At 41.0% G+C, this 10,730-nt stretch overlaps 1 protein-coding gene across 1 annotated transcript; it reads right to left on the reverse strand.

The window, feature by feature from the left end:
• Positions 1–459: 459 nt before the first annotated feature.
• Positions 460–10,547, reverse strand: LOC134877421 (cytosolic phospholipase A2 gamma-like). Its single transcript, XM_063902897.1, has 13 exons — positions 10,315–10,547; positions 9,734–9,844; positions 7,827–7,969; positions 6,915–7,101; positions 5,870–5,972; positions 5,608–5,745; positions 3,465–3,530; positions 3,210–3,272; positions 2,643–2,744; positions 2,078–2,161; positions 1,796–1,950; positions 1,516–1,687; positions 460–1,447 (listed from the first exon to the last, which is right to left on the reverse strand). The coding sequence occupies exons 1-13, from the start codon at positions 10,504–10,506 to the stop codon at positions 1,275–1,277; spliced, it is 1,689 nt and encodes a 562-aa protein (XP_063758967.1). The 5' UTR covers positions 10,507–10,547; the 3' UTR covers positions 460–1,274.
• Positions 10,548–10,730: the final 183 nt, after the last annotated feature.

Genomic DNA, 10,730 nt, shown 5'->3' on the forward strand with positions numbered 1-10,730 from the left:
ATCCAATAGTAAAATTCCATTGCTTTCAGACGCTAACCGCTAGTTTGGCCTACAAAAATACGTCATCATTGCGGCACTCTATGGTTTTAAGATGTATTACCTAAAAGTCACATGATCTCATCTTGACATCTTAATACCAAACAGGTAAAAAAGGGAAACTTTCAATGATACACTAGAATCACTTGAATGTAGGTGTTAACTGCTTTCTTCCTGTTGTCTTAAGCTCAACAATTATCCATATGTCATTCCCCGGTTCGGTTCCACCCCCCAGTCTTTCACCATCGCAGGTTCCCGGTTCACATTCATCGCTGTCGGTGGGTTGGTGACACAGTCAACTCGTCGGGCGATGAATGGCAACCGTGTCCATGCATGGCCGCGTTTACTGAAGCGTTGTCTTTTTTAATAAGAAATATGTTGCCAAAAATATCGAGACATCAATAAAGACTTTGGAATGACATGTTGAACTTCTACTTTGTTTTATTACGCAACAACTGTTTTTGTTTAAATTAGTCATTTTAACCATAAATATCTCCAAATGTCACTTTTCAACAAATAAAATACTGTAAAGAATGTAAGTATCTGTCAGGGTTGTCGTCAGAAACTTTACTGATACCAGTCAGAAAATCGTGAACAAAGACTGACCTCTGGTGTTGCATTTGCGTTACTACATCTGAATAATACAGGATTATGTCAGTCATATTAAACATATGGCTTCAAGTGAATGTTAAATCAAACAATTTCAGACAGTGTTTGAGCAACAAAGCATTCAAACGAAAATAATTGGTGATAAATCAAATCATTGGAAACAAATTTCCCCATAAAGTCCTTAGTGCTTGTGTGGTCTTGACTGCTGAACACCTATATACAGCTGCAGATCACTTCAGCATTATCACTTTCTCTTGTTTTATTTTTTATAGTTGTGTCTTTTGAGTTCAATTTTCGTAAAAAAATTGTTGGAATTCAACACACTGTAATGGCTGCCATACATGTAGAGATAAAGATTTAATACAAAGTTGGAGTGTATATATATATATGCGTATGTCTCATATTGACCTGAATTAAACTGTGGGAGAAACAGTAAGACAGACAGAGGCAGTGACCTCTGCAGGCAGACAGACAACAAAACAGACAGACAGATATGCACACACACACACACACACACACACACACACACACACACACACACACACACACACACACACACACACACACACACACACACGTATATTACATTTGTATTGGTGTGTAATTATCTGCATACTACATCGACTGCCCTACATCTTCTTGTGTCTGCGGCAAGAGGCCTTGTAAATCTCCATCAGCAGAGTCTCCTTGTTGTTCTTGATGTTAGCTTTCGCCGTCTCCAACACAAACTCAATCCTCTCCTGGTTTAAGGGAAGCTGGAAGGTGGAGAACTCCTTCATCTTAGCTTGGACTTCCTCCGCATCTGGAGTAAAACAAAACCATTGAGAACCAGGAACAGACATCAGAGTCTTTGTGTTGTGTGCAACAAACCTTTACAGTTGCATCTGTTGAAGAGCGGCATGTAAACAATGGTGGGTTCCTTCTCTTTTCCCTCGAACACGTAGCAGTCCTTCGGCCAGTCTTTCTCCTCCAAGATCCTTTCGTCGATCTCTGGGAAAGGCTTCTTCATTGCCTGTGCGTAATCTCTGGCATCAGTCAGTGTCTGTGCAGAGAACAGCCAGTTTATAACACATTCGCCAGACTTGTGTATCTCCCGGGCCTCCGCCGATAAACCTACAAAATACCAGTCCAGCACACACAACTGCCTCACCGTGAAGGTTTTACTAGAACCCGATTCAAGAGCGATGAGGAGGTCTGCATCTCTCTTTTCACCCAGGAGGGGGGGTAAAGGCATGTTCATCATCAAACCCCCGTCTATCAGCTGCAGATTCTCCTTACCACTGATGCATGATGGCACCTCAGCACCTTCCCAACAACACAAAGCACAATATAGCAACTGTTCCCTCTGGTCGACTGGTTCTGGCCATCTGTCTGGCAAATCGCAGTATTGTAAATGTGATTAATGTACAGGTTTTAAGTGACAGAACTTCACCTGGGTATTGGTAGAGGAAGTTTTCAGTTGTTCCCCATTCCCAGTTTCCAATCATAGGGAGGCCTTTTTGGATCATCCAAGTGACTGAAAACACCACATTGAAGCGAGTTACTTTGAAATGAAAATATAGCAGCAAACCCAGCATTGAAAACATCTTCCAATTAATGCAGAAGTTATGAAGAGACTTTAGAATTCAATGGGAGTTGTGCCTGTTTTCATCTAATGACTGCAGGCCCTCTCATTTTAGCTCTGTCTTTGGATCTCTTATGGCACATTTCTGTCTCTTTAGCTGCTAAATTCTCCACCATGTTCACCTATGTTCGCCACTTTGGCTCTGTGGGTTGATTCTGAGTAGTAGAAAGTTTAGCTTGAATCAAGTTTTCTGGTTAAAAAGCTTTCTGTTAAAGAAGCCAGCGTCTTTTGGTGAACATTGCTATGTAAAATAAAACCCAACCCAATATAAAAAAAATCAACAACGTGCAAAAAAATTACATTTGAGGATAAATCCTCCCTCTAGTTAAAATATTTTCTTCACAAGCAATAGTTGCAGAGTATTATAACGGACCTTTCTCTTTGACTGGTCCTTCACTTAGACTATCGCTCAAAGTCTGAAACGAAGCCATCACTTTCTGACGCCCCGGCTCAAGGACCCACGAGTTGAATCTCTCTGGAAAAAGAAAATCACTGTTGCTGTCATGATCTTAGTTTTTGTGTTTAATGTTCCATGTTTTTATTTTCTCCTCAGCTGCCCCTCCATTTCACCCCACCCCTCCCCAGCTGTGTGTTGTCTCTGTGAACAGTCTTGTGTGTATTTAGGTCTGTATTCCCTTCTTTGTGAGACTGTCGTCTATGTTCCTTCCTGTTTCCCCAAGTTCCTGCCTGCGTTTCTGCTCCTGTTCCTCTTGCCCTCTGGTTTGTACTTGTTTCATGTTTTTGTCTTGGTTTTTGTTGTTTGGCTTGCTCTGGTCCCCCTCTTTGTATCAGATTTTTAACTGGAACTTCATTACCAGCTTCCTGTGTTTTAATGCGTTGGGTCCTATCTGTTACTAAATCCCTGACAGTTGAGCCATTTTAATGACCCATTAATTCTTCTGGGTATGTACATCTTTACAATCTTTGCTGTTTTTATTACCATCCAGTATTTTCTTCACGTTTTCCATTTTGGATAGAACAGTGTTAACCGAACCCACCAGACCTGAGTACACACACACACACACACACACACACACACACACACACACACACACACACACACACACACACACACACACACACACACACACACACACACACACACACACACACACACATACACACAAACAGTAAGTAATTGTAGTGAAAAATTATTCTGTAAATTTGTGTCAATTTTGAGATAAAATATTTGTACCTTTCAGCCAGTCAGGGAAATAGAATATCATTGCCTGTTCATCTGCTAAAACGCTGGTCATTATACCTGCATGACAAAGCAGATATACAATGCACACTGTGAAAATGCCACTTATGCTGCAGTTACAGCTTCTAGCTTTTAGTTTGATATGCACAAAAGATGGTGGTGGTTCCTCTTTTTAAAAAGGGGGATCAGAGGGTGTGTGCCAATTACAGAGGCATCACATTACTCAGTCTCCCCAGGAAAGTTTACTCTAAGGTGCTGGAAAGGAGGGTCTGGCCGATTGTCGAACCTCAGATTGAAGAGGAACAATGCAGTTTTCGTCCTGGTCGTGGAACGACGGACCAGCTTTTTACTCTCGCAATGATCCTGGAGGGCCTGGGAGTACGCTCATCCGGTCTACATGTGCTTTGTGGATTTGGAGAAGGCGTATGACCGGGTTCCCAGGGAGATACTGTGGGAGGTGCTGCGGGAGTATGGGGTGAGGGGGTGTCTACTCAGGGCCATCCAATCTCTGTACTCTCAAAGCGAGAGCTGTGTCCTCTGCAGCACGTCCGCCAGGGCTGCACTTTGTCCCCAATCCTGTTTGTGATATTCATGGACAGGATTTCGAGGCGTAGTCGTGACCTTCAGCACTCACTGGATCGGTTCGCGGCCGAGTGTGAAGCAGCTGGGATGAGGATCAGCACCTCCAAATCTGAGGCCATGGTTCTGAGCAGGAAACCGATGGACTGTCCACTCCAGGTAGGGAATGAAGTCTTACCCCAAGTGAAGGAGTTCAAGTATCTCGGGGTCTTGTTCTCGAGTGAGGGAACAATGGAGCGTGAGATGGGCTGGAGAATCGGAGCAGCGGGAGCGGTACTGCAGTCGCTTTACCGCACCGGTCATGGTCATGAAGGATGGGTCATGACCGAAAGAACGAGATCGCGGATACAAGCGGCCGAAATGGGATTTCTTCGCAGGGTGTCTGGCATCTCCCTTAGGGATAAGGTGAGAAGTTCAGTCATCCAGGAGGGAATCGGAGTAGAACCGCTGCTCCTCCGCGTTGAAAGGAGCCAGTTGAGGTGGTTCAGGCATCCAGTGAGGATGCCACCTGGGCGCCTCCCTAGGGAGGTGTTCCAGGCACGTCCAGCTGGGAAGAGACCGAGGGGTAGACCTAAGTCCAGGTGGAGGGATTATATATCTTCGCTGGCCTGGGAGCGCCTTGGAATCCCCCAGTCAGAGCTGGTTGATGTGACCAGGGAAAGAGAAGTTTGGGGCTCTCTGCCGGAGCTGTTACCTCCGCGACCCTGACGGAAAAGCGGGAGAAGATGGATGGATGGATGGACGCACAAAAGAATGGCTTTAAATCAAGCCTGAGGCCGGTGCTCACCATACCGTCAGATAGAGCTCATATCTCTATAACACACTTAAAAAGAGTTAATGCTAAGCTAAGCTAATCACCTGTCTGTGGTTTGATGCTGAGTATCAAGTTTTCTGGATAAAAAGCTTACAGTTAAAGACTCTTAAGCTATAGAGCTCACATCTCTATAACACACTTAAAAAGAGTAGGTCCATATGTTTGGAAATATATTTCTTGCAAAGTGTGAGATGATACATTTGAAACCACTTCCCGGTGGTCACAGGGAACCTCACATTCTAATCCGACAGCAGATGTGTGTGAGTTTGTGCTGGTAAGGGAATGTTGTGCCCTTCGGAAGGAGCCAGGTCACCCCCGTTAATGCTAAGCTAAGCTAATCACCTGATACTGACTTTGATATGCTGTAGGAAGAAGAAATCAAGTGATCAGGTTATACTAGAGGCTGTCTTTGGCTCTTAGTGCTGTAATGAATGAAAATTTCCCCTCTGTGGGACGAATAAAGGGATTCTGATTCTGATTCTTGATTATACTTTGATCGTACTTTCATAATGTTGGAGGCCTGCAATAATAAGAGAACATCTAGCAGAGTTTGAGAAATCTTAAACTTATTCCCAACATAGCAAGCAGCTTAACTTGTGATCACTAAAGACTCTATAGAAAAAGATAGACTTCTTTTGACTTCCATAATTATCTAAAAATCAAAGCACTACTTTGGACCTTCTAGGCCTCCGTACAAGATGCACATATTTCCATATCTCTAGGAGACAAAAGAGCCAGACCTACCTTGCACCTGGGTCATGTCCATCTCCATCACTTCCCCTTCAGGACCCTCTTCATTTTTTGAGCCCACATGAGAGGTGTTAATGAAGAGACCCAGATCTGTGAAGCCAGCCTCGTGAGGAGTCAGCTCAAACCATTTACCTGAGCACAACACAGGTACACAGAGCCAGGAAGACATTTTAAAAATACACTACCTTTATGACTGTTGCTGCGACTTTTCACAGTTTGTGGACTTTAGTGTTCTGTACAGTTATGGGTTCAGTACCTCTTAGAGGGCCGTGTCTCAGGCAGTTTTTGTCTACTGCGTTGTAGATGGGATAAGGGTTGATGGCGTTCATGCCATCATCAGAGAGATGTTGAAGGTACAACTGCCAAAGTAAAGCATTAGCTCAGTGAAACTCTGAACCTATAACCTAAAAGGTTCTCTCTTTTCTTACTTAACATGCTGATTTCAAAACACTTCATCAATCATCAACTAATTGTGAGGTTAACCTGTCAGTTTTGTCTCCTATAAATAAGGAAATCTGTCTATAGGTTGCTGTATAGAAGCCTTGAAGGTCCGTGTTAGTGCTTCGATTATTCAGTTTATTACGGAAGTCAGAAGCGGTCTATCTTTTTCTGCTTAACCTTAAGACTGATAAAACCTTATTAATCATAAAATAGGTTATTTATTGATTTGTATTCATTAATAGTAAAACATGTATTTCTTTGCTGTTTGCTGTATACAGTAATTTGATAAATATTTAGTGTCATTATTTAAGGTAATTTGAGTAATTGCGTATGCTTTTATTTTGAAGGCAGCCTTAGGCATTGGGTGATTGGATCTATCTATGCACAAGATTATCTGGAATGTAAGCGGCAGTTTGAGTTCTGAATTTGTTTTATGTTTAGTGGCTACACTCTGTATGGAGCTATTTTGCATCTTTCAGAACAATTTGCATCACTCTTAGTTATTAAATTCATGGTGCTGTCCAGCGTAGGGTGGGCATTGTGTTTTAGATACAGGTAAATCAAATGCTCTAAAAAAAAATGAAATGAATTCGATATATGAGATTTTCTCACTGGATTTAGCAACTTTTGGAGCTAATGATGCTAACTATTTTCATTGAAGAGGAACTGGCAGCATTGAGATGGATTTTGTGAAATCTACTTCACGCTTGTTGGCTTCTCCAATGTTACCCACCCTAGCTTTAACCAGAGTAAGAATCACACAATGATAATGACCCCTACTCAAGCAGAACAAAATAGTAATGTAGCTATTCAAATTTTAGAGAATCACAAGTTACATTCCATTAACCATTATACCTTACCTGTTTGGTGATGGAAGCAGAGGTGATGACCCCCCAGATGTCACTGAGAGAGAAGTGCTTCTCCTTCGCCCTCTCGCGCAGCCAGGACACAACCTCTAGTGGTCGGACCCGGGGAGCCGAGAGCCTGTATACGGCTTTGTCCATGTTTTTGCTCCACTGTGGGTCGCTGTACAGAGAGGACATCGCCCTGAGAGGGGGAGAGACAAAAATTCACCCACAGAAAAGAACTGACAATGACAAAAATATGTCACATCTTCCAGCAGAACTCCTCAACTTCCACAAAATGTAACTTTTTTCAACTTTGATTTATCTCTTTGTCAAATAGTTGTTATGGTGCTTTGAAACTAGGTTCCATAGTGTAGTTACGAAACATGTTTTTTAAAAATACCTGTTGTAATGGTCTTTAAATCCCTAAACAATCACTAATTAAAAAATGAAAGAAAATTGATATCTGTGTCTGTCCAATCATCTCATTCCAATTAAATGGACCGCCGTCCTGCCTGTGTACCTGGCATGTTTGTTGTTAAGTTAATAATGTTCATTTTTGGGGAGTTTCAGGGTTCACTATCTATAGATTTAGCAACTTTTGGAGCTAATGATGCTAACTAAATGTAACACTGTTCAAATAGTTTTCAGCATTACCATTATGTTGAATTGACGTTTTCTTGCCCTTTTATATTTCATTTGGAGAAAAGGGGTTGTATTTTGTGTCATTCCAACAAATTAGTTTGCCTCAGGGTTCATTTCTCGAGGCTTCATTGTGCAAATGAAGCCTCGAGTGCATCCCCAATGTTGGACAAAGAGTGTAACAGGCAGATACTGTATAATCTCCTAACCATGTGATCTCTGATATACTGTATGTAGCACTAGTTAAGTACTTCAGTAGTGCAGTGTGCATATAAAAGTGTTTACAAGGTAGTGCCAGAAATTCCTCCCAGGTAGAGCACAGTGTCCAACAGGCCTTCCTTTTCCAGCTGATAGAGGGACCCCACCAGACACACAGAGGCCCTCTGACCCCCACCTGACCCCAAGATTGCAACGTGAGGGACCGAATCCTGGATGGAAAGAGAGAGGTAAAAAAAAACAATAGAGGAAACAGGTGAGGGCAGAAATAGAGGCAGACAGGACAATATTTTCCAGAAGTGTTGTGTCACCCAACACAACTTGCGCTTTACTTGAGTATTTCAATTTTTTGCTACTTTTTACTTCTATTCCACTACAATTCAGAGGTAAATGGTGTACTTATACTCCACTACATGTATTTAACCCCTTCAGTTACTTTACAGATATGTATTAATGATGGTAAATATAATAAGCCCTTAAATCAGACTTTAGTTCACCTGGAGTAAATCCAGCAGCTACCCTGCAGTATACAAAGCCATTCAAACTAGCTGCACCTTTACCAGCTCTGAGAACACTTTAATGATCAATAATTATAAAACATATCAGAGATATTATTCTGAAATGGACCAATCAAACAATGACTACTTTTACTGTCACCACTTTAAGTACATTTAGAGGAGAGTACTTTCTACTTTCACTGGAGGAACATTTAGAATGCAGGACTTTTACTGTGACAGAGTATTCCTACATCATTTTACTTTGTCTTACTTTTATTCAAGTACAAGATCTGAGTAATTATTCCGCCTCTTGTCCCTGCAGCCAAATCCTATAAAATGGGGGTCAGGGACATGTGTATCAATTTAGGGGCCTTTAAAACAAAAGGTTAAGAACCATTGTTTAGTGCCATTATCAATTCAAAATTAAAATTCTTGAAATATTCCGATTTATGACCGAATTCTCATGAGCTATATAGAACATGAAAGCATTCTAACAAAAAGCTAAATTAAAATGTAGAACATAGAAAGTGGTATCTTTTAATGACAGCTTTGTTATTGTCACGTTAGCATGCTAGCATTAGCTCAAAACCCTGTTGTGCCTCAGTACAGCCTCACAGTGCTGCTAGCATTACCAATTATCCTGGTATGATTAAAACATTTCTACTGCTGCTGGTGATCAGGAAGCATAGGGATAATAAAGATAAGTGATTGCTAAGAAATCTTTGTTTGTGCTACGAATAAACTTATCTTCCTTATTTTTAGCATATTGATGGAACATTGTGTAAAGACTAAAGGACTGAAGCTCACCAGTAGTATCAGTAACAGTCACAGTAGTCAGCAGAGATAGCCTCCACCTTGGCCTACATTGGAATATCTTACTAAACATAGGATGTTTTACAATTAAATTTGGACATTTATGTTCAAGGATACTTGAACATACTTAGGTGATCGCCTGGCTTTACATACATTACCATAATTACATTCCTGGGGTTGTAAGCCAATAACTAATGACATTCCCATCAGCCTCAGCTTGCTTCGTGTTAAGGGCCAAGCAGGAAAATGTAGAATAAACTAAAATGTTGAACCTGTTTTACCAATATAGTTTAAGTTTTCCTTCGCAGCATGTTAGCATTCTGACTTGAGCATTTAGCTCAAAGCATTGCTTTGCTTAAATACAGCCGTATGTCCTTAAGGTCCTCTAGCAAGGCGGTATATTCGTATTGTTTCAGAATGACCGTGGAAATAATGAGTTGATGATAAAATGCAACACAAAACACTATCTGGCCATTATGAAAACTGGTTTATAGCATTTATACTAGATATTGTAATCTACTCCTGGACTTCGAATAAAAGAACATTCCTACAATTTGCAATACAAAGTCAGAAGTGTGCTTACATGCTAAGTATCAATGTAGAACTACTCAAAGAAAGAATCAAATCTGACATATGTATTTAAAAGTAACATTCCCTAAGTCATACCAGTGTACTCTTGATTCCCAGCTTGTTGAGTGCCTCCAGAGCGACTTGTTTCCTCTGCAGGAGAAACTCCTGCTCTCCGGCAGACAATGACTGGGACTGATGCACATAATGCTGCAACACAATCAGGACAATATTATATGGCATACATGAATGAGAGGGGCAGTTAAAAGAAAAGAATTGTTCACTAAACCTTTTTAACAATAATGTACCACATTGACTTCACTTTAAAGGATATTTGGATCTTCCATTGTCTTAAAGTGAAGTGTTGAAGTGCTAAAAAAAACAGTAATCTAATAAAACATTGACGCCACACAAGAAAGTTAATTAGTTGCATTAATATCTTGTTAATACACATTTTTTTGGATTACCTTTTTTATTACGTTTCATTTCAAATTTCGTTTTGTTTTTACTCTTTCATCGCTCTTTCAAGTCAACTCAAAAGAACAGTTTCCTAACAGCATCAGGACTCATATAACTCTCTAACCTGGGAACAAACGTGATAAACACACATCTTCAGAACTAAGAAAACTGCATTTACTGGATTTGTATTCCAAACAGAAAGATTTCCTTCATTCCCTCACCTTAAAAACATATGTTGCATTCGTGTCTGTGGTGTTGGCAGGAGTCGGCATCAGCTCTTCTCTTGATTCCTCTTCTGTCTGAGTGTCTGTTGTCATGTTCGTATTGTTGTCCAGAGGATGTCCCATTGATCCAAACATCACAGTCCAAACACAGAGCAGCACAGCAAGCCAGCGGATATTTACACACAGCATGGTTGAAAGTGATTCTGGAAAGCCTGTGAGAAGAAACCAGTGTAAAGTCTCACAGAGTCAATGATTGAGCTCCCCTTCTTTTTATATCCCTCCCTCCCACATCTTAATCACATGTTAGAATCACATTGATGTCATATAGCTACACCAGATCATACAGCAACATAACAAATAGTTTGACACACATCTTCCCCGAGTTCAACATGCACATCTAAATGTCCTTGTGC

Source organism: Eleginops maclovinus, chromosome 16 (genome assembly GCF_036324505.1).
Source record: "Eleginops maclovinus isolate JMC-PN-2008 ecotype Puerto Natales chromosome 16, JC_Emac_rtc_rv5, whole genome shotgun sequence".
Taxonomy (NCBI): Eukaryota; Metazoa; Chordata; class Actinopteri; order Perciformes; family Eleginopidae; genus Eleginops; species Eleginops maclovinus.